Consider the following 26,574-nt stretch of genomic DNA (forward strand, 5'->3'; position numbering starts at 1 on the left):
ATCACAATTTATACAAGGCAAGGTCATGGAAGGCTCCATAGACACATCCAAACTCCCTAAAGGACTGAATTGCTGGGCTGAGGGCTATGGGGACCACAGTCTCAGGGAACATCTAGCTTAATTGGCATAACATAGTTTATAAAGAAAATGTTCTACATTCTACCTCAGTGAGTAGTGTCTGAGGTCTTAGAAGCCTGTAAGCAGCCATCTAAGATATTCCACTGGTCTCACCCCTTCGGGAGCAAGGGAGAATGAAGAAAACAAGACATAAGGGAAAGATTAGTCCAAAGGACTAATGGACCACAACTACCACAGCCTCCACCAGACTGAGTCCAGTACAACTAGATGGTGCCCAGCTACCACCACTGACTGCTCTGACAGGGATCACGGTAGAGGGTCCCAGACAAAGTTGGAGAAAAATGTAGAACAAAATTCTAACTCACAAAAAAAGACCAGATTTACTGGCCTGACAGAGACTGGAGAAACCCCAAGAGTATGGCCCCCAGATACCCTTTTAGCTCAGTAATGAAGTCACTCCTGAGGTTCATCCTTCAGTTAAAGATTAGACGGGCCCATAAAACAAAACTAGACTAAAGGGGCACAACAGCCCAGGAGCAAGCATGAGAAGGCAGGAAGGCACAGGAAAGCTGGTAATGGGGAACCCAAGATCCAGAAGGGAGAATGTGGACATGTTGTGGGGTTGTTAACCAATGTCATGAAACAATACGTGTACTAACTGTTTAGTGAGAAACTAGTTTGTTCTGTAAACCTTCATCTAAAGTACAATAAATATATATATATACACAAAATTAAACTGCATTGTTGAAAAAATAGCATTTCTATTTTCTAAGGCTAACTGGGGCTCTGGTGGTGCAGTGGTTAAGCATTCAGCGGCTAACCAAAAAGTCAGCAGTTCGAATCCACCAGCCACTCTTTGGAAACCCTGTGGGGCAGTTCTACTCTGTGCTATAGGGTTACTATGAGTCAGAATCAACTTGATGGCAACCATTTGGTTTTAAGGCTAACCATGGCACATTTTTGTATTATTGTGTTGACTGAAATAATGAGACGCAGCTAAGCTCAGTCTCTCACTGACACCTACACTGCTGTGTGCTCATCTCCACTACCTTCAACTTCTTTCATTATCAAAAACAAAGTTAGAAAGAGAAAAGTATTTCAACACCAGTTAGATTCTTAGTGATGCCAGTTAAAGAACCCAGTTTCAGTGAGGTCAAAATAGTCTGATAGGTCAGGATAAATTTTCCATTGCCACAGTGATGGGTCTCTACAAAGTGAAGAAAACAACTCTATAGCAAAGAAAAGGCATCATGGTGGGTGGGCAGGGGCTGTCATCTGATGTGCACAGCATTATTCACAATAGCCAAAAGGTGAATACAGCCCAAATGTCCAACAGTAGATGAGTGGACAAACAAAATGTGCTATACTACCCAGCCATTAAGAGAAATAAAGTCCTGATACATGTTACAATATGGATGAACCTTGACAACATTATGTTAAGTGAAATAAGTGAGACACAAAAGGATAAATATTATATAATCCCACTTACATGAAATATCTAGAATAGGCAAGTACATAGAGATCAGAGTTTACTAGTGGTTACTCTGCGGTTTGGGGATGGGGTGTTACAGCTGAAGGGGTACTGAGTTTCTGTTTGTCATAATAAAAACTTCTGGAAATGGATAGTGAGGGTAGCACAACATGGTGAGTGTAATTAATGTCACTGATTCGTACATTAAAATGTTTAAAATTGCAAACTTTTTGTTATATTTCAACACAGAAAATAATTTAAATGCCTTAAACACTTAAAGATTTTTATTTTCTTAGAGGAGAAAACTAAAGCCAACAGTTTGGAGAGACCTTACAAAACATCAGACAGGTCGTCACTGTCAATACTGAATTAGGAATCCTGGCCTCCTGAAGTGTACACATGTCATTAAGTGCAAATAACTGCTTCAGGGTGAAAGGTGGTGGGACATTTAGGAACACCAAGAAGTGCACTAAGAAGAATGAACGAGGGCTTTGACCTTCGTTCTACTTAGTTTCCCTACTTGTAAAATGGGAATAATAATGATTACCTTGCAGTGATGCTGTAGGGATTAAAAACGATGGAAACAAAATACCACAGTACCTAACAAATAGAAGATGTTGAAAAATTGCAGCAGTAGTGGTTATAATCAAGGTGATAATGATGACCATAATTATGAAATCAATATGTTGTTGCTGTTAGATGCCTTCAAGCTGGTTCTGATTCATAGCGACCTTATGTACAGCAGAAGGAAACACTGCTCGATCCTGCATTACTCTCACAATCATTGCTATCCTTGAGCCCATTGTTGCAGCACTGTGTCAGTCCATCTCACTGAAGATCTTCCTCTTTTTCACTGACCTTCTGCTTTACCAAGCATGATGACCTTCTTCAGAAAATAAGCCTTCCTGGTAACATGTCCAATGTATGTGAGACATAGTCTCGCCATCCTTGCTTCTAAGGAGCACTCTGGCTGTACTTCTTCCAAGACAGATTGGTTTGTTCTTTTGGTAGTCCATGGTATATTCAATATTCTTCCCCAACACCATAATTTAAAGGCGTCAGTTCTTCTTGGGTCTTCCTTATTCATTGTTCAGCTTTTGCATGCATATAAGGTGATTGAAAACACCATGGCTTGGGTCAGGAGCACTTTAGTCTTCAAGGTGACATCTTTGCTTTTTAACACTTCTAAGAGGTCTTTAGCAGATTTGCCCAATGTAATGCATCGTTTGATTTCTTGACTGCTGTTTCCACGGGTGTTGATTGTGGATCCAAGTAAAATGAAATCCTTGACAACGTCAGTCTTTTCTCTGTTTATCATGATGTTGCTTATTGGTCCAGTTGTGAGGATTTTTGTTTTCTTTTTCTTGAGGTGTAATCCATACTGAAGGCTGTTGTCTTTGATCTTCACCAGTAAGTGCTTCAAGTCCTCTTCACTTTCAGCAAGCAAGGTTGTGTCATCTGCATATCGCAGGTTGTTAATGAGCCTTCCTTCAATCCTGATGCCCCCTTCTTCTTCATATAGTCCTGTTTCTCGGATTATCTGCTCAGCATACAGATTGAATAGGTATGGTGAAAGGATGCAACCCTGACACACACCTTTCCTGACTTTAAACCACGCAGTATCCCCTTGTTCTGTTCAAATGACTGCCTCTTGGTCCATGTGCAGGTTCCACATGAGCAAAACCAAGTGTTCTGGAATTTCTATTCTTTGCAATGTTATCCATAATTTTTTATGATCCACACAGTTGAATGCCTTTGCGTAGTCAATAAAACACAGGTAAACATCTTTATGGTATTCCTGCTTTCAGCCAGGATCCATCTGATATCAACAAGGATATCCCTCGTTCCACATCCTCTTCTGAATCCAGCTTGAATTTCTGGCAGCTCCCTGTTGATGTACTGTTGCAGCCACTTTTGAGTGATCTTCAGCAAAATTTTACTTGCATGTGATATTAGTGATATCAGGTGTCTGTCAGTTTGTCATTCTGTGTGGGCTTGCATGTTACTGTGATTCTGGAAGCTATGCCACCAGTATTCAAATACCAGCAGGGTCACTCATGGTGGACAGGTTTCAGCTGAGCTTCCAGACTAAGGCAGATGAGGAAAAAGGACCTGGCGGTCTACTTCTGAAAAGAATTAGCCAGTGAAAAACTTATAAGGAATTAATATAATTATTAATAATCGATCATTTTAAAAATGCTATGAGAGATAAGTGGGGGGGGGATCACAACTGATTGAATCAAGCACCAAAGATATTTAGCTAAACTTTAGAAAATGGGCATAATCAAAACCATGGATAACTGGCTGGAGAGTACACACTGAAAGGAAGAGAAGGGATCATTACTAGAAAGCGTGAAATTCTATGAACAATGAAAAGATAGAGCAATGTCAAAGAAGTCTTTAAACATAAGGATAAATATATCTGGCTTATATCCCTAGTTTCTGTCATTTTTCTTCCTAGTCAAACCCTGGGCATAGGATGTGAAAATCAACAGGTGCCTGACAGCCACCAAGTTCCAGCAAGCATATCAGCACCCGTCAGTGCAGTTCTCTTAAATGTTGTCGTCATTCTTTATTCAGGGGAATAATTAGTCCTTGAAACAGAGGGCTGTAGGTCTTGATACGTTTGCTTGAGTTCCTGATGTTATACATACATAGATATGTACACAAAGAGGCAAAGAAGAATGGGGAAAGATTTACCCAAGGCTAGGCAATATAAACATGTTAAATATGACTCATGGCCTAGCACTGTAGAGGAATTGTTTCAACCATTGCCCATCTGTCTCCCCTTCACCTCCCAGTAAAAACAATCTTTATTCTGTCAAGACACTGATCATATGTAGCTCATGGAAGGAAGAGTGATATTATTACTAGCTAGCAATTATTATTTCGGGGGAAATGGGGAACGATAACTTTGTGCTATATTTTTGCACAGTATTTATTTACAGTGTCTAGATTTAGTCTCACACCAAACCAATGCATTATGATATGCACCTTTGTAATTGAGAAAAATGACTTGCCCAGGGACACATCACAGTTGCAGTGGCCGATTTGGAATTAGAGTCAGGTCTGTCTCTCATGGGTTTTGATCACCCTTCTTCAACTTGCTGCCTCCAAAGGGCCTTTTCCCACCACAATTTTAGGGCCAATTTCTAATGACTCATACCCTAGTATTGTAGAGATTAAGAAAACCAGATCACTTGGGGTCCACAGAACATCACTGCAGTGGTAGGTCTTTCAAACTGCAGATCAGGATTGGTGAACTTTGAGATGAAATAGAATAAAAAGTATCATCATCACATGCAATAAGGCTAATAACTTTGATTTCTTAACAATTTTGTTTATGTACACATATGCACACATATACTAAACCATAAAAAAATTTCAGAATGTTTAAAAATCACCAGTTAGGTGGAAAGAGAACAGGCTTTGACATCAGGCAGGCCTGGATCTGAGTGTTAATACATTGTTATTATTACCTAAAGAGTTCCTGTGAAAATATCCCAGCCAATTCCCTTCTCTGCAGACTGCTTAAGAAACTAAAGAAAAATTCCTTTTCTCAAATATCAACCCCCCTTAACAGTGGCCATTGGAACTTTTTACTGGCAACAAAACTACCATTTAAATCATGATTTGAGATGAAGGGAAAAAAAAACTTTATTCGTTTAACAAACATCTAGCAATCTTAGACTGAACTCTACAAGGGCAGAAACCATATCCATCTACCTAGTACCCAGAGTCTTCAAATAGTGAAAAACAAAACAAAACCCGTTGCCATCAAGTCATAGTGACCCTTTTGGTTAGCAGCCAAACACTTAACCACTGTGCCGCTAGGGCCCCTTTCAAATAGCAGGGGCTCAATATTTGGAATGTTACAATGGTTGCATGAATAAAAGAGTGAATGGTTACTCTATGGTAAGCACTGGAGACACAGAAATGAACAAGGCGTAAACATGGGTCTTAAAGAAAAACCAACACATTCATTTATAACTTAATTCATATATTCAGCAAATATTTATTTACTACTTATTTTCCAGGATTTTACTAGGTGTTACAGTAAACAAAACAAGCATGATTTGCTTCCTAAAGGTGAAGACATATCACATAATAATCATACAAATAGCTATAGAATTAAAATTATTTAAGTACAAATTATAAGTATAAGGTATCATGAAAATATAGAACTGGAGGACCCAATCTAGATGTAGAAGGCAGTGAGGGGAGACTGGAAAAGACCCACCGAGAAAATTATATGTAACCTGAGTCTCAAAGGTAAAAAGCTACAAGATTTATTGTTATTATTAGGAATAGGGAGATGACTATAGTAACTTGACAGAATAAGCAAGGAGGAGACTGGGGGGCTACCGCAAGAGGAAGGAGTTAAATCACGCAAGCCCAAAACCTTCCAAAGATTTTGAACAATGGGAAACTGAGAAGTGACATGATCACACCTGCATTTTATACAGATCACAAGATTGTTTTATGGAGAACAGCTGTGAGGAAGAAATAACAGTAACTGTTGGAAGACCTTTTGAAGGAAACTGTGGAAATCCAGAGGCGATATGATAGCATCATCTTAGATACGACAGTGGCAGGTGATAAAAAATGTCCAAAATTGAGGTTATTTTGGACATAGATCCAAAAAAGAAAACATGGTAATGAATTAAATGTGGAAGAAAGGATATGGTGTGTGGAAAGGGAGACATCAGGGAGGATGTTCAGGTTTTGGCTTGAGCAACCAGTTGGAAGGAAAGGAAGCAGTGGGAAAACTTAAAAAAGAAAAAAAAAATTTTTTTTTTCTAAATGATCAAAATAGTAGTATTGGACATATTAAATTTGAAACGTCTGTAAGATGTCCAAACAAACATGTCAAGAAAGCAGTTGAATATCTGGGTCTGAAGATCAGAAGAGATCTTCAGAAAGATGCATATGTAGGAGTCGTGTGTATGTAGATAAAATTTAAGCAATGAGAATGAATGAAATCACCTAAGGAAAGTGAAAAGTGAAGCATAAACGGGGCCCGGAACCAAGACGAGATATACTCCAACAGTCACTCCTTAGTTAGAGGAGGAGGAGCCAGTAAAGAGGATGGAGACAATATCAGGATTGAGAAGGTATGAGGAAAGGTAGGAGACTGTACAATTATGAAACCCAGGAAAAGAGATTATATCAAGTATGATCAGGTGCGAAGAATAAGAGGCCACATACACTGAATAAATGTCCATAGTATTTATTAACCTGAATTCATGACTTAAAGAAGAGCAACTTTACTGGCAGTAGTGAAGAAGGAAGCCAGAATTGTGAAGGTTCACGAATAAATGGCAGGTGGGGAAAACTGTTACATATACAAATAGTTACAACAGTGTGTTATGTGATTCCAGCATGTTCAAAATGCTGTGGTAGCCCAGAGGAGCCTGTCTTAGACATCTAGTGCTGCTATAACAGAAATAACACAAGTGGATGGCTTCAACAAACAGAAGTTTATTCTCTCACAGCCTTGTAGGCTAGAAGGCCAAATTTAGGGCATCAGCTCCAGGAAAAGGCTTTCTCTCTCTGTTGGCTTGGAGGAAGGTTCTTATCATCAATCTTCCCCTGGACTAGGAGCTTCTCAGCACAGGGACACCAGGTCCAAAGAACATGTTCTTCTCCTGGCATTATTTTCTTGGTGGTATGAGATCCCCATGTCTCTCTGCTCACTTCTCTCTTTTATATCTCAAAAGAGATTGGCTTAAGACAAAATCTAATCCTGTAGATTGAGTCCTGCCTCATTAGTATAACTGCCACTAATCGCATCTCATTAACATCATAGAGATAGGATTTACAGCACTCAGGGAAATCACATCAGATGACAAAATGCTGGACAATCACACAACACTGGGAATCATGGTCTAGCCAAATTGATACACATATTTTTGTGGGACACAATTCAATCCATGACAGAGCCCAAGAAGTTTTCCAACAGAAACAGCATTTGAACTGAGTCTCAAAGACTTAGAAAGAGTTCATTTATGTAGAAGGGTAAAGAGGAATATTCTGCTTAGATGGAAGGGTCTGTATCAACACTGAAAAAATAACAACAATCACAATGATAGTGACAGAATGTTTACGGAGTGTTTGCTATGTGCCAGAAACTGTTCCAAAAGCTTTGCATGTATTAATCCAACTAAATTGCACAGTCTCTTCCTTTCACTTTCACCACCTTCACCATTTTCTCTTGCCTAGACTATTACAATAGCCTCACAGCTGAGTTTTCTCATTCTGTCCTTGCCTTCTAGTATACTCTCAGACCAGCTAAAGTGACCTTTGTAGAATGAATGTTAAATCATGTCATTCCGCTCTGTAACTCTCCAATGATTTTTCCTTTCTCAGAGTACAAACCAAAGTCCTCACCATGGCCCACAAAGTCCTTCATGATCTGGGCTCCCACTGCCTCCTTGACCTCATCTCTTATTTTTCTCTCTACCACTGTGGTCCAGTCAGATTGACATGCTGGATGTTTCTCAAAAATCGAGTGCTCTTCTGCCTCAGAGGCTTTGCACTTGCCATTGTCTCTGCCTGGAATGCAAGTCTTTAGATATCCCACATGACACAGTTCCTCACTGACTTCATGCTTCTTTCTATTCAAACATCATCTAACCAGCAAGTCTTTCCCTGACCTTCTTATAATTAACATCCCCCAAATCTTCCAGCACCACTATCCTCTATATTCTTTTTCTCCTTAATATTTATCACAATCTTATATACTTTGCAATTATTTATTTATTTGTTTCTTGCCTATCTCCCCCAACTAGACTGGAAGGGAAACTCCATGAAGGCAGGAACTTTGTTCTTTCTATTCATTGGTATATCCCCACAGATGAGACAGTGTCCAACACATGTCAAAACCTGCAAAGCATATGACATCTTACGCTACTTGAAAGCTAACTAGTTAACCTGCCACAGTTTAGTGGACACTGGCAGAAGACAGAGACTCCTGGGTCAGAGAAAAAAGACTTAATTGTTCAATAGAAATAACCAGAGTGTCAGCACTCGTGCTGGTTCCCCAAGAGGGCCAAGCAATACCTGCACAGAAAATGTGGTGTGTTACAGAAGAAGAACACCAAGTTTTTATAATCCAAAATCTCACCTGAGCGGAGAGAGATTTTATCTTTATTATGTTGTTAGAGTCTTGTTAGCTGCCATTGAGGCAGGCCCTGACTCATGACAATCCCATGCACAATGCTGCTGGTCCTGTGCCATCCCTGTGACTGGTTGCAGATTAGATCTTTGTGAGCCATAGAGTTTTCTTTGGCTGATTTTCTGAAGCAGATTATGAGGCCCTTCTTCCGAGTCGATGTTAGTCTGCAAGCTCTGCTGAAACATGTTCAGCAAGATAGCAACACATAAGCCTCGACTGACATACAGGTGGTGGCTACGCATGAGATGTATTGGTTGAAAATAAAATTCAGGTATCTCTTATGGAAGCAAGAATTCTACCACTGAAACACCAATGCCTTACATCTTTATAATATTTGACAGTAACCAAACTAGCTCTTTGTTCCCAGGGTGACACTATTTTCATCTTCCAAAAGACAGCCTGAGACGTAAGCACTGAGTGCCTCTACTCACAAGACATGCAAAAACACAAGAAAGAATGAATTTTCTCCCAGCAACACATTACAGATACTTAATAGATACGTTTTAATGTATTGAACCCTACAAGTTAGATAATATTATTGTTTCTGTTTTCAGATGACTAAACTGAGGAACAGTAAAAATTAGCTAACTTTCCAAGAACATGCAGTTAATAAGTGGTTCCAGCATGCACATCCTAAGGAACTGGGTCCTTCCTGTCTCTAACCTGTCCATCTATCATCTACACTAGGTTTGTGAATGGTTGACAGAAAGAAGTGGGGGAGGATGGGGGGAGTTAAAGCTAATAAGAAAGGGAAGACCTAAAGAAAAGAAAGAATGCAGAGGGATTTTTAGACACAGCTATCTGCTCATATATCCAGAAAACAGGGACCTTAGAGACCAGGTATTTACACCTACCACCAGGGGTGGATTACCCACTAAGGGGTGGATTATCACCATAATCTTTGATATGGTGAAACCGATGTGAAATTGGTCACTACAGATTAGTAAATAAGCACAAGTAAGCCCGTGCTTACCTTGCTTAATGGGTAATCCATCCCTGTCAGGGATTGTAAATTTGAAAAGAGGCTTTGATTCTGCAGTAAGGTGCTGAGGGGTTGGGAGAGAGACAGATGCTAGCAATAGCTAGAAGCAGAATCTTTGATGTAGTGAAAAAAATGTGAAATTGTCCACTACAGATGATCCAGTAAGAAAGGTAAGCACCGTGCCTACCTTGCCTATTGGATAATCTGCCTCTGCCTACTACATTATGTAGTTTACACCTTATAAATTTCACTTACAGATGAGAAAACTAGGGCTTCAGAAGGGGAGGGTCTTCCTATAATCATGGAGGGAGTTAGGGATAGAGCTAACTAACCACCAGACATATTTTCCTGAGAGAATCTTAGCTTGGATATTTTAGCCTCTCACCCCCCTTTTCCCTTTCTTACACAGGCGTCATTCCTGGAACCTGGGAACTAGGCTATAAATGAGCCAATCAATAATCCAGGAGGTCTGTGACACAGCGCAGCAGGTGGAGTCTGTGTTGCCATCCCACATATATAAGTCTTCCAGTCCTAGGGTTCTGGAGAGAAGTGATAAGCTCGCTATAGTTTTCAACACAGCTCTGGACACAGAACTTCAGCTATGAAGATAATAAGCATCTTCCTGCTCAGTGCCTTGGCCCTGTTCAGCTTATCTGGTAGGTGTCTTTGCACATTTTTCTGATATGAGTAAAAACTTTTTGACCTGTTGCTTTGCTGAGTACATTACTCTCTAGACTTTGAATTAGTCTTAGATCTTTCAGTCTCAATGACATGAAATAAGCTCAGTGGATGGGAATCGTAAGACAGATTTTAATGAAAGATGGAGAAAAAGTATCTACAAAGTGAGGACTGTTCTGAGATGGTTTTCCTCTAGTGACTAGGGGCTGACACTTGTCAGAGATAAGGTAGAGAAAAGAAAGTGGAATTGTTTCAACCTGGAGTACGATTCTCACTTTGTAAAAGCGTAAGGCAAATTTACAAATTTTAAATTCCCATGGAACTACATTACAATAGGTAACAGTGTCTTTCAGTTATTCAGTATAAAGGCTGAGTTTTATCGATTTAAAGATTTATTTATTGATCTTCAGAATGTTTCCAGGAAAAACATTTTGCTTGAATAGATGATGCGTGTATATCCCTCAACTATATCTTGGCCATGTTAGCAGACAATTTTGACTCCATGAAATTGTAATGAGCTTCTTTTTTGTCACTGGAAATAGTTAACACTTTCAATTTTATCTCAGATCATGTGAAGAAATTTACTGAGAGTCAAATAAGCACCTTGCTAAGAAGAGGAAGAACATTGTGTGTTAGCTACATATTTATGGAAGTGGTTGGCCCTTTTCCCCTCATGCATATCAGGTCATACAAATAGATGCCTGTGGTGACCACTTGCTCATCAATTTTCAGACTCAAGGAGATTCTGACCTATGCGCCCTTAACAAGATCAGATTTTGACTATTCCCAGGCACCTTCTTCTCCAAGCCCATAGACGCTTCACTAATTTTCACTATGCTTAGCTAGGAAAAACTAGCTCCTTACCCAGATCAAGATCCTTAGGTGGCAAAAACAGTTGGCAATTAACTACTAACCTAAAGATTGGCAGTTCCAACCCACCCAGTGGTGCCACAGAAGAAAGGCCTGGTGATCTGCTTCCATAAAGATTACAGCCAAGAAAACCCTATGGAGCAGTTCTACTCTGTAACACATGGGGTCACCATGAGTTGGAATCAACTTGACAGCAACAGGTTTGATTTTGGTTTACCGACATATCCTCAGAGATTGTGGGTAGCAAAATCAAATCTCACCAATATTTCCTCCTTTGGGTGCTCTCAGATTAGTTTCCCCTCCCCTCAATGAACTCAGACACAGTTACTATTTCCTGCATGATGTCAGTAAACCTCCTGTTTTCTGGGGAATGCAGAGTGGTTATTCTGACCATCTATCTGTACGTCCACAAAATGTGGATTGGACCTATAACCAGTCAATGTAACACAACTGTTGGAAATAACTCTCTTGGGAACTGATGGTGAAGTCTCAATAGGGTTCCATTTTTTAACATTAGTTACAAAAGAGGACTTAATAGTGGTTACTGGAAGTGGGAAGAAGGGAGAAAGGGAGAGTTTTTGCTTAGGGAACATTTAGTTTATGCTAACGATGGTGGAATAATTTGGGAAAGAATAGCAAGAATGGTTGCACAACTTAAAGAATGTAATCAATGTGACTATATTATACATGTACAGATTGTTGAATTGGCATATGTTTTGTCATGTATATTTTCACTACAATAAATAGAGAGAGAGAGAGCTTAAATGTAATTGCAAAAGTTAATTTCACGTTACTCAGACGTGGTTACTACTAGTGGTAACTGTGCCACAACTAATCATATAAACTCTCCATAACTTCATCCATAAATTAAGATAAAGATACTAACTACATCACTAAGTAATTGTGAGGATCAAAGATGTAACTAGTTAAGAGAATGTTAGTGAGCATTCAGCAGATATTTGCTCAGTGCTTGATACATTTCAAGCAGTAAGTACATTATTTCTATTTTCAAGGAAATCGATCGACATATCTGAAACACTAAATTTAATTATTTTGGTCATGATTAAGCATTTGTTAAGTTTTTTCCAGGTTTCTATAGGCAGGGATAGGATCCTGTCATATATCCTTGAGAAAGGATGGAAATAAGAAAGTGTGGGGTGTGGAAGAGGACATCAGAGAAGTCAGAGTCTTCAATGAAAGCAGAAAATTTTGAATGTGAATACATCCGGCCTCCCTCATCTTAGACTCAACATGTCTGATTTATGTTTTCTAGGTAACACTAGAGCTAACTGCCTGGGAAGAGAGGTAAAAAGAATTTTGTAATTTCTTATTTATTAGGTCGAACTTTTGTTCCAATCAAAGAGCAGTATAGCTATCATCTTTCAATTGAACTCGAAGCCAAGATGATGAGTGTGAATGTTAGCAAAGCTTGACCGGCAAAATCCAAATAGTAACCGCACTCTCTTACAGACTTACGTTTAAGGACAAATTCCCTGTTACAGAGGCAAATATTATGTAGTTATATAATGCTTGTTGTAAGGGGGTTTTATAGATACTAGGACTAGCCAGTCCCTGGGTGGTACAAACGGTTAAGTGTTGGGCTACTAACCAAAATATTTGTGGTTTAAACTCAGATCATAGCTATGAAAACCATATGGAGTGCAGTTCTACTCTTAAACACATGGGGTCTCCATGAGTTGGAATTGCCTTAAGGGCAACTGGGTTAATTTTGGGGTGTTGTTGTTGTTATTGTTTTAGGGCTAGCCAGTAGGACAAGTGTTTCGAGTAGAAACTTTCTCAACTACACTACACACAGCCCTTCCTCCTTAAAGCCAGTTTGACCATGTTGGCATAAAGTTCCCCCAGTCACAAAGGTGGAGCTCTAATTTGTAATGAATAACAGCAACAAAAAAGAATAATAAGCTAGGTCCTTCTTCTACAAAAATATTCTGTATCTAATTCCATTTTTTCCCTTGTGTTTATAAAATAATTTCAGTAAATTTGAAGACCAGAAGAAGTGCCCCTCTTCCCATTACACTTATATCTAGTGAGGATGTAGTTGATAAACCAAAAGTCCATGAATGAGTAAATGTTACATTTGTGATAAGTGTTATGCAGATATTCTTGTACCATTAGGAACGTAGCCTAGTTAGCGCGATCAAGGAAGGTAACCCTAGGTAAGTGAGATTTATTTTGAGCCATAAGCATAAATAAGGGTTAGCAAAACATAACTTATGATGAAAGTAGTGCAGTGAAGTGAGTAAGAGCTAAAGCTCAGGAACTAGAATGACTAGGTTTGAATCCTGGATCCAACAATTACTAGCTATGTGACTTGGGTGATTTAATTTCAGTATGCCTCATTATCTTTGCTTGAGGAATGAGTATAATAATATTAAGTTCATAAGACAGTTGTGAGGTTTAAACAGAATAATACATAAAAAGCATTTAGGACAGTTTCTGGTCTATAATAGTCGCTTAATGATTACTGACTCTTATTGGAGTAGAGGAAACAGACTGTACAAAGACTCCAAGGGTAGAAAACACTTAGTGCTTTTAAGTGACTATGAGAAGTCCAATGTGAATGGACAATAGTGTACAAGGAAGAACATGCTCCAGCATGAGGCTGACCTGAGAAAAGCCAGCACCTGTAGTAACTGTGAACTTGAACATTATCTCACTAATCTTATTTAAACCTCACAACACCACTATAAAATCATTCCCATTTTGCAGATGAAGAGACTGAGGTTTTGAGAGGTCACGTGACTTTCCAATGTCACAGAACATGTAAATAGCAGAGACATTACTTAAAACCGGGTTTTCTGACTCCAAATTTGGAATTATTTTCTCCTGGAACACAAAGTATCACTCTCTTAACTACAGTCGCACTTCCATCTTTAAGCTGAACAACTCCAAGGAGGATAAAACCACTTTAGACATTTTACTATAAACTCAAAGAATGGAAAATGACCCTGTTTAAATCCACTTTTAGGCTGTATGTCCCAGTGATGTTAATGGATGCCCCAGGATCTATAACCCTGTATGTGGGACTGATGGAAATACTTATTCCAATGAATGCATGCTATGTTTTGAAAATAAGTGAGTATAAGCTTGAATTTTTTTTAAATATGTATTTTATGCTAGTTGTTTTCAAACGTTATGTATCTGATGACTCAAAAGACCCAGTAAGTATGCCAATAACATGGATAGTACAGTGAAAGAAATAAAAAGTTTACTTTCTCCAAAAATAATTAACTTTTTCTTTCTCTCTTTTTCATACATCTGGTGTGAGTATAATAGATGTGTGTGCACGTGTGTATGTATGTGTGTGTTTATCATGATAAAAATAATAATTATTGTGTCAATTGTTGTGCTAGGCACTTAATATTAAAGTAAATAAGAATGGAAAAGTTAAATCATACGAGCCCCATCATACATATGAAGAAACTGAGACACAGTTTAAATAACTTGCTTAAGATCACCTGGTAATAAGTGGCAGCTCTGGGACCAAATTCGTGCTCTTTCCACTATGCTGAAAAGTTGAGTAGCAGGCTAAGTATCTGTGGTAAACAGGAAAAGAATTTGACATGTTCTGTCCCTCAAGACCCTCACATGCAACACTATTACAGTGTCGTCAGTACAATAATACAAGTATGAATGAGCAAAGTGCTCCAAAAAAACAAATAATTATGCTGCTAGGATTTGGGAAAAGTTTGGAAGCTTTCTCTAGGCAATAAAAAAGCAGAGACATTCCAACAAGGAGGAAAAAAAACTGAACAAAATATAGAAAGGAGTTAATAGCATATTGCAATATAAGATGAATATAAAATGTATTAAGGAAAAGATGATGCAATAGAGGAGGGAAAATATTTTAATGGCTCTCGTAATTAATAAAAGTATTACTTGTATGATAAAATTCATGTTTTACAATAAAATAGTAGGTACTCTGAGTTTTAAAAAGCTCATATGCAAAAACTAGCTTTAATTAATAAAATAATTCTTGGTGATAGTAATGATTGTGTTTTCTAAAACTCGCAAATATGAATTGCATAGACTGGGTGACAGCACTTTTATCTGTGGATAGGAAAGCCAGCCTCAGTGAAGCTTCTCTTGGGAATCAGACTCAAGGAGTTCCAAGAAATAGATTTCCCCCGATCGTTTCTATTTTATACAGAAACTGACCACTCCATGTGCCAAGCATTGTGCTATTCTCCCTGTATTTTTCTTGTGTTTATGACTAAGAAAAAATGGATCATGATCACAGATAAGATAGCTTCTTGTATCTTATGACGATTTCCATAAAAGGAGATGTAAGTAAAATGTTACTAGGGTGAAGCAGAGATACAGATTTTTTCTTAATGAAAGGAGCCAAGAAAGGTTTCGTGAGAAGGGTGTTGTTTAAATAGGGATCTGAATTTTAGCAGTATCACAAGAACATTTTGGGTTAAATAAAAGTGTAGAATGATCAAAACAAATAGGAAAGATTCCACAAACGACAGGAATCTTCTGAGTTATTCTGGGACTGGATTTGTCACTAAAGACTTTGATTTAGGCTCAAATGACAATGAAAATTTAAATTATACAATGGCATAAATACCCTTCCTTATAACACAACCCCCTCTCCTTTTTGGGGGCGGGGGGAGGCTACTTTAAACCATTTCAGAAAATTCTCAAAGTTCGGTGAGGATAGTGGACATAGGGCCCTGGAGTGAGAGGTCTAATTTCCTGAAGTTTTAGACCCAAAATATTAAGTATCCTGCTTTATGGTGAATTTGTTTCTGTAATAAAAACTCATAAAAGGAACTTAAAACCACTTGTTAGTTTTCTCATGACCTATGTTGTTAACATAAAGGTCAAACATCATATTTCCATCCAAGGGGAGGAGAAAACAACAGAAGAGCCTTGAGAACTGGGGAATTTCCAAGTACTAAGGCTAAAAGGCCCAATTTTTAGAGTGAAAAATTGGGAAAATATGGGCATAGAGCTAGAACACCCTATTCTCTTTGCCCTTAAAACCTACCAGTCCCTACTTGTTCTTTATATTCTTTCCAAGGCATAATAAATGGGAGAGAAACATTTGGAAGCCAGTAAATGTAACTTCTCTTCCTATTTCCCAGATAAAAAAAAAAATGAAGCCTAGACAGAAGATTTGACTTTCTGAAATGCACCCTATTTTCTTATGCACTGTATTGCCTTTATTTCTATTGCCCATTAAAAGTTCAAAACAAATCCATTGCATAGTAACTAGGGCCAAGCTTTGGTACTGGTTGTTGGATTTGGAGGCTGATAGATAGCAACAAGAAATCCCTGGGTGGCACAAATGTTTAAGCATTCGACTACTAGCCAAAAGGTTGCTGGTTCAAAGCCAACCAGAGGTGCCTCTGAAGACAAGCCTGGCAATCTGCTTCCAAAAGGACACAGCCTTGAAAACCCTATGGAGTCATTCTATTTTGCACACATTGGGTTGCCATGAATTGGAATCAACTCAATGGCAACTATCAACCACAACAACAAACAAAGGTCGTTGTGTGCTTGGTAAATATATTCAGTTAAGACTTTTTCTTTTATGTCTCCATAGAGAATCTCTACTGGGGGATTCTTTTCGATAGACCAGTGCTGTACAATAGAACTTTCTGCAGGGACAGAAATGCTTTCTATCTATGCTGTCCAGTAGGTAGCCACTAGCCACATGTGGCTATTGAGCACTTAAAACGTGACTAGTGAAACAGAGAAACTGAATTTCTAATATTACTTAATTTTAACTAATTTAAGTAGCCACATATTGGCAAGCACAGCAATAGAAAATAAGTGAACTCTCTCATGCTTTATTTAGATAATTGTACTGTGTACGTTAACTGATTCAGAAATAAGTATTAGAAGGGATTAATGACTGTGGGGCAAGAAAGGATTGAAAACCATTAAAATGAAGAGCCAAGAAGATCCAAATAAGTAAATGTATAAAAATAAATGGAAGTCCAATGTCCTCAAGTAATAGAACAATGGAAGAATTTTTATAAGCCAGTATACTCAAGGAAAAAATCGTTAGAAAAGTGAGAGATCTGGTAACAGTCTTATGAGAAACAATTACAAAATCTAGAGGTATTTAGCTAAGAGAAGAGAAAGCTGGGGAAGAATGGTGTTGGGGGGAGCAAAGAAGTTTTTATAGAGAGTAGGGGATGCTTAAAGCTGGCAGGTGTCACATGTGATGGAGCTATAACTTGTTTCGTGAGATCTCACAGATATGAAACCTCAGAATTGTAAGACCGAAGAGCAATCAATTAGAAGGTGTTGCAATAGCCTAGGCATCAGCTAAGACGGGAACCTGGTGGCTAGGGCAGTGAAAACAGGGGCAAAAAAAAGCAGCAATGGAATAGAGATGAATTTCAGAGGTTCACTGTAACGCATCACTAGCTCTGCAAACTCCATAAGGGCAGACATTTTTCTTCTCTCTATATTCCTAGTGTACATTATAGTACAGTATTCAATAAGTATTTGATGAATTAATGATTAAAGAATGAGAGAAATAGACATGGGAATAAATCTCAAGCCTTTCTGTATTAAATAAAGGGTCTGTTTTTGTTTTTCCTCCAATAGGCTACTTTTTTGTCAGAAAAATTAAAGCTGATTTTTTTTCATTCTCTCCTACAGGAAGCGCCAGATTCAAGTCCGTGTTCTAAAATCCGGCCCTTGTTGAGAACTGAGGTTCTAAAATCCTATAAGGTCACCACAATGCCTGGCTGGCCTGATGGTTGAATAAATGCATCTGAATACTTCTGTTGTTCCCATGTGCTTTTTTCTAAGGCATGTTTGATCATACTGAGGGCAGGGGACTTTGACAGGACTCAGAACGGACCAAGTTTTACAAAATACAGCATTCCTGTAATTCCAGATGGGGTTTTCTTCCCTCACTATGCCATTTCCTTCCCCACCTCCTGCACATACCGAGGCCTCTGCCTTGGGAAATGTGATTGCCATATCTTTCAGATATTAAGAGACAGGACACAGTTGGTCATGAATACATTTAAATCCAAAGAGGATTGGACTATGATTTCAAGGAACAGTTCGAAATCTCTCCATCCATAAAATTGTTGCCTATCACCTTCCACTGACTGAAATAATTCCTTTAAATTAACTTGGACTTTAATTGATCATCTATTGTCCCTGGTATAGTTCTGCTGTTGTATGTCATGAAGTCGATTCTGACTCATAGCGACCTCATGTGACAGAGAACTGCCCTATAGGTTTTCCTAGGCTATAATCTTTACAGGAGCAGATCGTCAGGTCTTTTTTCCCGTGGAACCACTGGTGGCTTCAAACCACCCATCTTATGGTTAGCATAAAACCACTTAACCATTGTGCCGCCAGGGCTCCTTGGTATGGTCCTAGGTACTCAGATAGAAAGATTTCTAAGAACTGTCCATTTGGTGGAAGAGAGTTTAGTCCTTGAAATCACCAGTATATGTTAGAACATAGATTTTAGGTCAGACATGATCGTTAAAACGAGATTCTGAGTCACTGAGTAAACAAAAAAAGCTACATTTTCTCAGAAATTCTATGGAGTAGCCTCTGACCAAAACCAAAAAACCAAATCCATTGCTGTTGAGTCAATTCTGACTCATAGCCACCCTGTAGGACAGAGTACAGCCACCCCATAGCACTTCTAAGGCTGTAAATCTTTACAGAAGCAGACTACCATATCTTTCTCCTGTGGAGTGGCTGGTGGATTTGAACTGCCGACCTTCGCATTTAGCAGCTGAAGGCTTTAACCACTATACCACCAGGACTCCTTGCAGCTGCTGGACTTTGCGTTAATTCTTCCCCAGAAGAGGCAATTCCCCTTAGTTACTTAGTATTAAAGCAGCATTGTTGATTTTCTCTGGTAACCTAAGATTTAGATGGAAGACTTCCTCTAGGGCTGCATGGGAAATCTGCTTCACAGGGCCTAACAGATTTGTGCTGAGCTAACCAGAGGGTAGGAGCCCTGGTGGCACAAGTGGTTAAGCGCTCAGCTGCTAACCGAAAGGTTGGCGGTTCGAACCTACCAGCTGCTCTGCAGGAGAAAGGTGTGGCAGTCTGCTTCTGTAAAGATTTACAGCCTTGGAAATCCTATGGGGCAGTTCTACTCAGTCCTATAGAGTCACTATGAGTCAGAATCAGCTTGATAGCAATGGGTGTTGGCAACCAGAGGAAAAAAGACCTGATTCTGAATTAACTTGGGAATGATCTCTTCTCCACCAAACCATCGCCAAGAGATAATCTGACAAAGAAGGAAGGGACTATAGACCAAATGAACTGATTGTGAGGACTGTATGCAGTTTACTTTGCTTTATATGTGAAACACATACCATGTGTTTAGAGAAGGGATACCTTGTGAGTAAAAGAGATAATTTAATTAACCTACTAAATTTCACCAGAAAACAAGGCGGCAGAGTTGGGCTTTCAATCCAGGGGTGACTCCAAGTCTACTGCTTCTTCCACTAAACCGGGTCACCTCACATGGATTAGTCCTCGCATATTAAAAGGGCCCAACTGTTTATATTCAGGGACAGTAAATAAGATAAAAAATAAGAAAGTATACCCTCCCCTCTAAATAAAGTACTTACAACTACTACAAAAGGGAAGGAAAAGTAGTTTGAATTTCTGAGTTCATAAAGAAGTAGCCTAGAATAGAGAGGTGGATCGGATACTAAAAGAGCCTGAGATACATCACGTTCCCTGGTGTACCACAAAGAATAGTTCACCCATTGAAACAGAAATGGCCCATCAAAATCTATTCACAGTTACAAAACACAGTTGCCTAACAGTCCAAGGTTTAGGTTAATTTCTTGTGCTATTCACAGTATGCACATCTTAAGGTTTAAATCTGACCACTAGAGGTTGCTGTGGTCTGCCAAGTGACTCAGCCAACTAAGAACCTAACAGCTATATTATGTTACCAGAATGCATCAAGCTAGCAGAAGTTATGAATGCAAGATGGCTTCCAGAATCGCTTCTGTGATGCTAGAGGACATCTGAAGGGCACCCCTAACATTAAAGAACTTTGTTGTGGTAAACAGAACTTAAATCGTTTCTAATTGGACCATTTCACAGATCCAGAGAGGAAAAAGGGGCTTGGAGATTGTAGGCAGAGGCAAGATATAAAGCCAGGTTGTCTGCCTTTAATGGTTCTGCTGTTTCAGAGCCATTGAACATTTGGATACCTTTTAGAAGAGATATTTACAAACTGGAATGTGTTTAGAGAAGGGAAACTACCAACATTGCTAAGAATTGGAAGCTTTAGCCTTTGATGAGTGGTTGAAAGAAGTAGGAATATTTTAGAAAAAGAAAGTCAAACACATGGAACATAGTGGGCATTTTCAAACAATTAATATTCTCTTGAATACTCTTTTTTGTTGCATAAATAAATGGAGAAGAGGAATGAACAAGTTCTGTCCATATTAAATCCAGGACCACAGAACTGCAGGTAAACTCCAAGCAAGCACAGTCACAGTGCCAAGAGATTTCTGTACAGGTTCCACTATTGATTTCAGAGTATTTGAAATACGAAGCTACCTGAAGACAGAAGTCTATCAAAAATATTTTTTGTCCCATTGGAGAAGTAAACTACATATTTAAAATTAAACATTTTTAAAAAAGTTAGACCATGCTTCTTAAGAAAGAGCAACATGAAAAATATTGAAGTTTTATTTCAGTTTCTCTGACTCAGTTTATGCCCTGAAAATGTTAGTTTATTGCAACCAAGTAGAAATAAAATGTATTTGTATTATAAAGGATGCGATTAAATTAAAAATGTGCAAAGCTATTTTTCAAAGCCCTAGCACTGCCAAAAATTTCCTTTGTTTTAGTTCAATGGTGAAACAGTAGCTAACTTTTAGCTAAAAATATGGAACATGTAGATAATAAAATAGATGTTCACAAAAAGGAATAATGTAGATCTTTTGCTTTTAAAAATACAAAAGCAATAAAAGAAAACAAGCAACAAAGAATGGCTGGAGTTCAGGTAACAAGCCTCTTAACTGGAAGGGGTGCTGTTTGTAGTCATGGTGTTTTAGGTGGTGGTAATAACTCACTCCCGTCATTGAATTCCAAGTCATGAACTAGGAGTGTAAAGGAAAATAAATACTACAATGTTTTTTTTTTTTTGTTTTTGTTTAGTTTTGTATTATTCCCTTTTGAAAGAAATAAAAAAAAAAGTAAGAGACAATTGGGGATTTAGGAGTTACCAGGGGTAGAGTAGTGTTATAAACAGATAAGTAAACCCAAAGAGAAAATCACAAAGAAAATAAGAAAAATACAAGGTTGTGGAAATTAAAGGGGAAGGAAGAAAAAAACAGATAGAAACGTGTATTATAAAACACTCATAGAGACAAGCATATTCATAGAGAAAGAATAGAAGCAAAGAGCAAAATAGCAAAATTTACAAGCTTTAGAGTGAATACGGTTCTGGAAGGCCACATTCAAAACAAGCTATCATATTTTACAGCTCATTCCAGATTTCAGTTATTTTTAAAAGCCTTTTTATTTACTGAAAATAATATTTTTACTTTTCTTTAAAACCTACAACTATATTTTTAAATAAAAGACCTTTTTTGTTTGTTTTTAGTTCTGAGACCTTTAAAATATCCAAAAGAATAACTTAATAGAAGTTAGCTTTTAAATCTGAAAGATATAAATTAGCATACTGTAAATTTAATGAAGAGTACTACGTAGGAGCTGACCTATATTGATTACTTCTATGAACTAGACATTACGTTAAATACTTTCCATGTGTTATCCCATTGGATAATCACAAGGACTCCTTGGATCCTCATTTTAAGAACGAGAAAACTGAGACTAGAAGTGTTTAAGGAACTTACTCGGTTAGAACCAGCTTTGTCAAACTCCATGGCTATCCACTCCGTTATACTTGTCTGTCAGCTTCTCACTTCTTACTGTTACTGGCTTTCACCCTCTGTAACATTTAGCACTGGTAACCATCCCTTCTTTGAAAAACAATTACTTCCAGTTCCCTGAACATGCCATCCTCTCTGGTTTCTGTACTGCTTCTCTGACTGACCACCCTCTTGTTTTACCCTAAACATTCACACATCCATGCAAACACACACATACCTATACAAATGCACCCACTTTATCTGGCTAGCTTTTTCTTGCCCCAGTCACTTCTTCTGGAAACCCTTTCTTAATCCCCTACAGCTTGTTTACCTGAGCTCCACTTTTTGCTCCTTACATGTGTTTGCCGATTTCTGAGATGTCTTTCTAAGATCTTTGCTACTGCAGAAGCCCTGGGCTTCCCACAGTTTCAGAACTTTTCCCCCTTTCTTAGTTTTTTTTTTTTTCTTTAACATCCTAAGAGTGGTATTGGAGTACGGTCAATAAATATATTCAGTCAAATCCCAAATACCCTTCCCTACCCAATATGCTCAGCAAAAAAGAGGAAGAGCCTCAACAGGATGGATTGACACAGTGGCTGCAACAAAGGGCTCGAATATAGCAACGATTTTGAGGATGGCGCAGGACCAGGCAGTGTTTTGTTCTGTTGTACATAAGGTCACTATGAGTCGGAACCCACGTGACAGTGCCTAGCAACAAAAACAAAAACCCCACGCTCACCATGAGATCACTCATTTCCAGCAGAACTAGAAAAAATGACTACCAACAAAATTTTCCATGGAACTTGGACAATGGAATCCATTTCTAAAGCACAATATTTCTCAAGTCTAACCTCTCTTCTTCATTTCCTCAACAATTGCCCTCATTAAGCTCTGACACGGTTTAATGTAACTGACTAGATGCTCTGCCTGCCTAACGTTACTCAGCCCATCTTCCCTCCAACACAACACATCCTCCCACCCTATCCACTGCACAATGCCAATGTGACCTAAAGCAGAGGATCCTTCTAAACCACAAAATAATTACAGAAGTACCCTGATAAAAAGAGCTGCAATGGCTATACGTTGTTTGCCAAACAAAATCCTGATTTAGCCTGGTGATTACAGACCCTCAATAACATAAAACCTAACATGCTCCCATCTTCATTCCTGGCAATCTTCTCCACTCGATTGTCTTTCCCCACTCCTCTTAAACATGCTAAAATTCTACCCAGTTGATAGCCTTCACACACACATACACACAGGAAAGTGCTATCATTTAAGGCATTAGCTCTCAAACTTTAGAATGCTTAAGAATCACCTGGAGAGCTTCTTTACAATTTGGATTTCCAGAGCCCACCCTCCTGCTCCAGATACTCTGGATGAGTTGCTTTGGGATGAGGCTCATTAATATGTCACCTAACACAGTCGTTATATCCTCCATGGTATTTTTTCTCTGCTTCTCCAGACTCATCTCTTCCAAATTCCCACAATAATGTGTTGGCTCCTTTCTTATTGTAATCATAGTCAACTTTGAATGATAGGAAATTGTGTGCCTGTTTGTGCATTTGTGCACGCATTATCTCTGTATCCTGCATTGCACAGTCACATAGCCCAACTTCAGCGTACTGACTTGGTAAATAATAAACGAAATTAACTTTATGTCAAGACTCCTGGAGTGCTCATCTTTTGTCCAAGAGTTGAGTTTCCTCCTTTCATATTACCTGAAAATTCTTCTTTGAATACTGATCAATTTTTAAAGAATTTAATGAAATACTTTGAATTAATGGGGTTGTAATGACATTTTAAGCACTAGTGGTGGAGTGGTTAAAGTGCTTGGCTGCTAACCAAAAGGTTGGTGGTTCGAATCCACCAGCCACTCCATTAGAGAAAGATGTGGTAGTCTGCTTCTGTAAGATTTACAGCCTTGGAGATGCTATGGGGTGTTCCACTCTGTCCTATATAGGGTCGCTATGAGTCGGAATCAGCTCGATGGCAGGGAGTTTTTGGCTTTTAATGACATTTTAAGGAGCCCTGGTGGTGCAGTTATTAAGCGCTCACCTACTAACGAAAAGGTCAGTGGTCGGAACCCACCAGCTGCTTCACAGGAGAAAGAAGTGGCAGTCAGCTTCTGTAAAGATTTAAAGCCTTGGAAACCCTATGGGGCAGTTCTACTCTGTCCTATAGTTATCACTGTGTGCTGGAATCGACTTGATGGCAACAGGTTTTTTTTTTTTCTAAAGTGACATTTTGAACAGTTGGTTGTTGGTTGCTATCAAGTCAATTCCAACTCATAGCGACCCTATGTGTGCAGAGTAAAACTGCTCTATACGGTTTTCAAGGCTGTGACCTTTTCGAAGCAGATCACCAGGTCTGTCTTCCGACGTGCCTCTGGGTGGGTTTGAACCACCAACCTTTTGACTAGTAGTCAAGCAGTTAATGATCTGTGCCACCAAGGAGAAGCCATTTTGAACAGAAACCTGAAAAGAAGCAGAAGCATCCTCTGAGGAAAAAAAAAAAAAGCCTTCAGTACTTAAGTGATTACTTTTCCATTTTGTACTTCACTGAGAGAGTATTGTGTATGAGTTTTCAAAAATCAAATTAGGTTTTATTTTAAGTTACACCTATAATATTTCACAACTGTAATTTTATTGTGCTACAATAATTGACACACTCTGTTTTAATTTCCATTAAATAATACTTTCTCTATTGTTTCAAATATCATAGCATCCGAAAACTTTCTTTTTTACCTACCAGCAATAATAATAATAATAACGGCTGCTTTCCCTTTGGAAAGTTTTTTAAATGTTAATTAAGAGCTATATATAGTAAGAAATGTCATACCTATTCAAGATAAATGCTTAGAATAAACATTTTTAGAGTTCAGGGATAAACCAAATCTTTAGCTCTGGGACAGGGAGAAATAAATGCTTTCTATATGTCACCTGCTGAGATCCATACCTGAGACCTCAGAAACTCTGAAACAAAGAGGAAGAGTGTTATTCCTTGGCTTTATGCAGGTATATCACACTCCTGTTAGGAAATAGGGGGCACAATCTGTAATGAAGACTCAACCTGGAGTTTTTGAGGACCTGAGTAATAATTTATAGAAATTTTCATAGTTGAAAAAAAATTATAATCATCTCTTCAACTGGAAAATTTCACCAGAATGCATTCTTAGGGAGTAATTTAATCCATGTTTAAATTTTGTACATTTATATAGTTCAATGAGTTTTTGCAAAGATATACATGGTAATCGAAATATAGAATGTTTCCTTCCCCCCAAAAAGTTCCCGGTGCTCCTTTGTAGTTACCGCTGTCCGTTCTAGCCCCAGGCAACCCCTGATCTGTTTCTGTCACTAAAGATTATGTTTGCCTTTTCTAGTATTTTATATAGATGGAATCAACTTTATGTACTCCTTTGTGTCTGCCTTTTTTGAACACATCCTAATGTTTTTGAAATGTATCCATGTTGTTGCATATACCAATAGTCTGTTCCTTTTTATTCTTGAGTTGTATCCATTGTATGAACATACCACAATTTGTTTATCCATTTACCTATTGTTGGACATTTGGCTTGTTTCCAACATTTGATTAAAATATTTTCCAACTACTGTGCAAAAAGTTGCTATGGACATTCATGGATGATTATTTGTGTGGACATATATTTGCATTTCTCTTGGGTAAATACCTAAGAGTGCAATTGCTGAATCTTATAGTAAGTGTATGTTAACTTTATAAGAAACTGCCAACGGTTTCCCAAAGAGGCTGTATCGTATATTTTACATTCCCACGAGCAATGTATGAGTTGTTCCACATCCTCTCTACCACTTAATCTTTTTAATTTTAGCCATTTTAGTAAGTATGTAGTGGAATCTCATTGTGCTTTTCATTTGGACTTCTCTGACGACTCATGACGTTAAACATCTTATTGCGTGTGTAATCATCCATTCCACATTTTCTTTTGTAAAGTATCTATTTGAATCTTTTGTTCACTTTTAAATTGGTTTGTTTGTCTTCTAATTAAGTTGTGAGTGTTTATCTTCTCGCATTCTGTGATTTTACTTTTTGTCTTCTTAATGGTGTTTTTGTCTTCTCAACGGTGTTTTTCAAAGAGCAAAACTTTATAATGAAATTCGTTATATCAGTTGGTTTCTTTTATGTTCGTTGAATTATTCCTTAGATATTTCAGGGTGGAAACATCAACTAGAACATTCTAATGGGCCATTACGTGTTAAGTAAAACATAATAATTACTGTAATGTTGTAATTAGGCACAAATGTAATATTCTCCCCAGTTTGCTTCTCTAAATCCAATGTGGTTCAAGAAATCTGGTACTCTACTTCCAATACCTCTCACCTTCACCAACCTTGGATGAATAATCTAATGTCCCTTGCCTCTGGTGACAGCAGAGGACTGAGAGGAGAGGAAAAAGGCAGAGGGATAGTAAACA

The 26,574-nt window shown here is 38.3% G+C and overlaps 1 protein-coding gene across 1 annotated transcript; it reads left to right on the forward strand.

Annotated features, from left to right (window-relative positions):
* Positions 1-10,309: 10,309 nt before the first annotated feature.
* SPINK1 (serine peptidase inhibitor Kazal type 1) lies at positions 10,310-17,947 on the forward strand. The gene is made up of 4 exons (XM_004384925.1): positions 10,310-10,364; positions 12,530-12,561; positions 14,246-14,352; positions 17,902-17,947. Exons 1-4 carry the CDS (start codon positions 10,310-10,312, stop codon positions 17,945-17,947), a joined length of 240 nt encoding a protein of 79 aa, XP_004384982.1.
* The last annotated feature ends 8,627 nt before the right edge of the window (positions 17,948-26,574 follow it).

Source organism: Trichechus manatus, unplaced genomic scaffold, assembly GCF_000243295.1.
Source record: "Trichechus manatus latirostris isolate Lorelei unplaced genomic scaffold, TriManLat1.0 scaffold00130, whole genome shotgun sequence".
Lineage (NCBI taxonomy): Eukaryota > Metazoa > Chordata > Mammalia > Sirenia > Trichechidae > Trichechus > Trichechus manatus.

Excerpts from the sequence above, each read along its gene's own strand:
- SPINK1 (XM_004384925.1), top strand. The coding sequence starts at position 10,310 with ATGAAGATAATAAGCATCTTCCTGCTCAGTGCCTTGGCCCTGTTCAGC. Across the intron at positions 10,365-12,529 it reads GGCCCTGTTCAGCTTATCTG|GTAACACTAGAGCTAACTGC; the intron begins GTAGGTGTCTTT and ends TATGTTTTCTAG. Across the intron at positions 12,562-14,245 it reads CTAACTGCCTGGGAAGAGAG|GCTGTATGTCCCAGTGATGT; the intron begins GTAAAAAGAATT and ends ATCCACTTTTAG.